The sequence below is a fragment of the Danio aesculapii genome, chromosome 19, assembly GCF_903798145.1.
Source record: "Danio aesculapii chromosome 19, fDanAes4.1, whole genome shotgun sequence".
In the NCBI taxonomy this organism is placed as follows: Eukaryota; Metazoa; Chordata; class Actinopteri; order Cypriniformes; family Danionidae; genus Danio; species Danio aesculapii.
Genome location: NC_079453.1, coordinates 10,540,274 through 10,544,236, shown reverse-complemented (window position 1 = coordinate 10,544,236; position 3,963 = coordinate 10,540,274). Strand labels below are relative to the sequence as shown.

Here is a 3,963-nt window from a genome sequence, read left to right as displayed (position 1 = left end):
GCTAAATTCTGAAGTACACTACTTGATATAATATCCCATAAAGCCATAGAAGAGGATGATCTTCATAAGTCTTTTAACAGTAACAACATGGTCAATGTAGTACTGTATGTCCATATTAAATTAATAATCCATTGAGTATGTGATTTTGTGACATGTTTACAGGTGGGCAGGGCAATCTGTCACACATAAAATCCATAGAAATCCACAATATCAAGTCCTGTTATACATTGTTTCTTGTTCGAGAGGCAATTTCACTCAAATATCCATAATTGGGTAGAAAACAGCAACTCCCATTTCATGATTATTTTAATATTTAAAGTACTTACTCTTTTGGATTAAAATGTTTAGTCTGTTATAAACATTTTATTACATTCTAACTTCAATAATAACAAGTGGGGTTTTGAATTAATCATTAACTTTAGATTCAATAAGGAAAAGAGAGAAAGAGGGAGAATAACACACTGCTACTGTACTTTACTGTGCTCTACTACCGTACAGTTGAAGACAAATTATGAAATAATTTCGAAAAATATCCCTGCTCTGTTAAAAATATTTTAAATAGATAAATAGTTGACAGGAGGGCTAATAATTTTGTCTTTAACTGCATTTCAATAAAACAATTGCACACATGAAGGCTTCCGAATGTTTAAGCTTTATTTTAAATAAAAACATCCACTGTTTTTAGCACGGACAAGCTCAAGAAAAAAATACTGTATGTCAAAGAATGTTAAGACCTGTCCTACACACCCACTGTACTTTAACCTCGCGGCAAAGGAAGTTTTTATGGTGTTCATCCGATACTAACACACACACAAACACACTCATATACACAAACTTAAAGGTTCCAGCTTTGCGTCTTCCTTAAATCCATCCTGTAGCAAGCCTCGCAGGCGATGGACAATCCCAGAACCAAAGACACAAACTCCTCAAAGTTCACCTCGCCGTCCCCGTTGGCATCCAGATCTTTCATGATTCTGTCGATGGTGGTCGGATCCTTTTGAGACTGCAGGAAGAGTTAAAGCAAGTTGAAGAAACGTAAGAGTGTGTTTCTTGAGAAATAGTTCACCCAAATTATGACAATTTACTCAATATATATTTACACCGAATGGATCCAAACATTAGTGAGTTTCTTTCGTCTGTTGAACACAAAAGAAGATATTTTGAAGAATGCTGAAAACCACTGACTTCCATAGTAGGAAAAACTAAATCTATGGAAGTCAATGGTTACAGGTTTCCAACATATTTCAAGATATCTTCTAATGTTTTCAAAGGTTTGAAATAAGTAAAGGCTGAGTAAATGATGCCAGAATTTTCATTTTTGTGTGAACTATCTCTTTAGAAAATTAAGTTTTAGATAAGAGTCGAGCATCTCCGAGAAGATCTTCACCTTAAGGAACCCAGAGAGCTCGTTCTCCATTAGTATTCGGAGTTCCCGTCGGGTCAGGGTGCCGCTCCTGCCCTCTTTTCCAGCATATCGGTGGAAAACCATGATGAGGGACTCCATGGCGGTCTCTAGTTCGGATGGCATGGCTGTGCGATGCTCAGGTCAAGCACTATAGAAGATCAATATTAATCTAATATTAACAAAACAGGCTTTACAAATGCTAAGATAAATCAGAATGAAGGCTTACCGTTTAGGCGAATGAGTGAAATATTTGAGAAATGCTGGTTATCTTTCTGAAGACTTTATAGGCTATAGCCGCACCCATGAGTCTTATCAGGGATATTGAGCAACTCAGTGATTAAAGCACAGCAAACCATAGTGTGTGAGTTACTCGGACTTTGTCTGTTCAATACAGATTGATGATCTCAAAATGATGCACACCAATGAAGCATCAGAAATTGCACAATATACACTCACCGGCCACTTTATTAGGTACAACTTATTAGTACCAGGTTGGACCCCCTTTTGCCTTAATCCTTTACAGCATAGATTCAACAAGGCACTGGAAATATCCCTTTGAGATTTTCGTCCATATTGACATGAAAGCATCATGCAGTTGCTACATATATTTGTCATCTGCACATCCATGATGCAAATCTCCTGTTCCACCACATCCCAAAGGTGCTCTGTTGGATTGAGATCTGGTGACTGTGGAGGACATTTGAGTACAGTGAACTCATTGTCATGTTGAAGAAACCAGTCTGAGATGATTCATGCTTTTGACATGGCGGTTATCCTGCTGAGAAGACGGGTACACTATGGTCGTAAAGGGATGGACATGGTCAGCAACAGTACTCAGGTAGGCTCAATTGGTACTAATGGGCCCAAAGTGTGCCAAGAAAATATCCCCCACACCATTACACCACCACCAGCAGCCTGAACTACAAGGCAGGATGGAACCATGCTTTCATGTTGTTGATGCCAAATTATGACCCTACTGTCCGAATGTCGCAGCAGAAATCAATACTCATCAGGTCAGGCAACATTTTTCCAATCTTCTATTGTCCAAAATTTGTGAGCCTGTGCAAATTGTTTCCTGTTCTTAGCAGACAGGAGTGGCACCCAGTGTGATCTTCTGCTGCTGTAGCCCATCTGCCTCAAGGTTGGACATGTTGTGCATTAAGAGATGCTCTTCTGCAGACCTCGGTTGTAACAAGTGGTTATTTGAGTTACTGTTGCCTTTCTATCAGCTGGAACAAGTCTGGCCATTCTCATCTGACCTCTGGCATCAACAAGGCGTTTGCACCCACAGAACTGTCGCTCACTGGATATTTTCTCTTTTTCGGACCATTCTCTGTAAACGCTAGAAATGGTTGTGTGTTAAAATCCCAGTAGATCAGCAGTTTCTGAAATACTCAGACCAGCCCTTCTGGCACCATCAACCATGCCACATTCAAAGTCACTTAAATCACCTTTCTTCCCCATTCTGATGCTCGGTTTGAACTGCAGCAGATCATCTTAACCATGTCTACATGCCTAAATGCATTGAATTGCTGCCATGTGATTGGCTGATAGATATTTGCGTTAACGAACAGTTGGACAGGTGTACCTAATAAAGTGGCCTGTGAGTGTATACTTTCTATGAGCTGGAATTGATTGTACAACAACACTTACAGCATTACGATAATCTAAACTGGATTAATGACTAAATTATTTTAAATTTGGTGGACAATACCATTAAAATCCATGTTCTAATTGGTAAATTTCACATAGAGAAATAATAATAATATACACGTATAGGCTGTTGAACCGTTCTTCACCGGACTCAAACTCCGTTGTGTTCAACTCCTCTCTGCATCTCAAGTCCAACGACATACATGGCGAGCTAACTGGACAAACTGGTAACAGCGGGAAAGCCGTCCATACGGAGGTAAGCGGTCAGCTAGTAAGCGTGAAAATGAACAGTGTCATTCCGCCCCTTAGCGTTGGTTTTAAAAATGAAATGCAGCCATACCTACCTCTGGCTACATAATGCGTGATCTCCAGAAATGTATATAGGGCTACGTTTTCAGAATGAACCTATGTTGCAACCTACAATTTTAATGTTGTAATTAGTAATTAATAAATTAAAATTTTGAGGTAACTTACCCAACACTGCTTTAATCAAAGATTAAATACTTAACAATACAAATGCAGTCAGAGGAACACATTTCATATAAACTGTTTAAAAAAAAAAACACACAATTTTATAACAATTAAATAACAATAGCCTATAACAATACTTCAACGAAAGCCACAAGATCAAACAGGCACATCCATTCTGACAGAAGACTGATACATACTGACCATAAACCAGTGACTCTGAACAAGATTCGGGTTTACTTCACAAATTGGGCTCCATTTAGAAATGTAATAAATGGTTTGAACAAAATCTTTTGTGTGAACTGTCCCTTTAAGGTGTTTGGCCCTTTTTAACTTCACCCTGATTATAAAAGACAGTGAGTTTGATCAAAAGACACTGTTAAATACCAATAGGCTACACGTTAGAGCTGTGCTGTGATGTTGTCCACTGGCAGCAG

At 38.7% G+C, this 3,963-nt stretch overlaps 1 protein-coding gene across 2 annotated transcripts; it reads right to left on the bottom strand.

Moving 5' to 3' along the window:
- Window positions 1-636: 636 nt before the first annotated feature.
- Window positions 637-1,736, bottom strand: s100a10a (S100 calcium binding protein A10a). Of its 2 annotated transcripts, XM_056479859.1 has the most exons (3): window positions 1,632-1,736; window positions 1,388-1,553; window positions 637-1,003 (listed from the first exon to the last, which is right to left on the bottom strand). In XM_056479859.1, exons 2-3 carry the CDS (start codon window positions 1,526-1,528, stop codon window positions 836-838), a joined length of 309 nt encoding a protein of 102 aa, XP_056335834.1. In that variant the 5' UTR covers window positions 1,529-1,553; window positions 1,632-1,736; the 3' UTR covers window positions 637-835. The 2 variants fall into 2 exon arrangements, with proteins under 2 accessions (XP_056335834.1, XP_056335833.1); XM_056479858.1 differs by lacking the exon at window positions 1,632-1,736 and having other exon boundaries at window positions 1,388-1,621.
- Window positions 1,737-3,963: the final 2,227 nt, after the last annotated feature.

Excerpts from the sequence above, each read along its gene's own strand:
- s100a10a (XM_056479859.1), bottom strand. The coding sequence starts at position 1,528 with ATGCCATCCGAACTAGAGACCGCCATGGAGTCCCTCATCATGGTTTTC. Across the intron at positions 1,004-1,387 it reads AGCTCTCTGGGTTCCTTAAG|TCTCAAAAGGATCCGACCAC; the intron begins GTGAAGATCTTC and ends CTCTTCCTGCAG.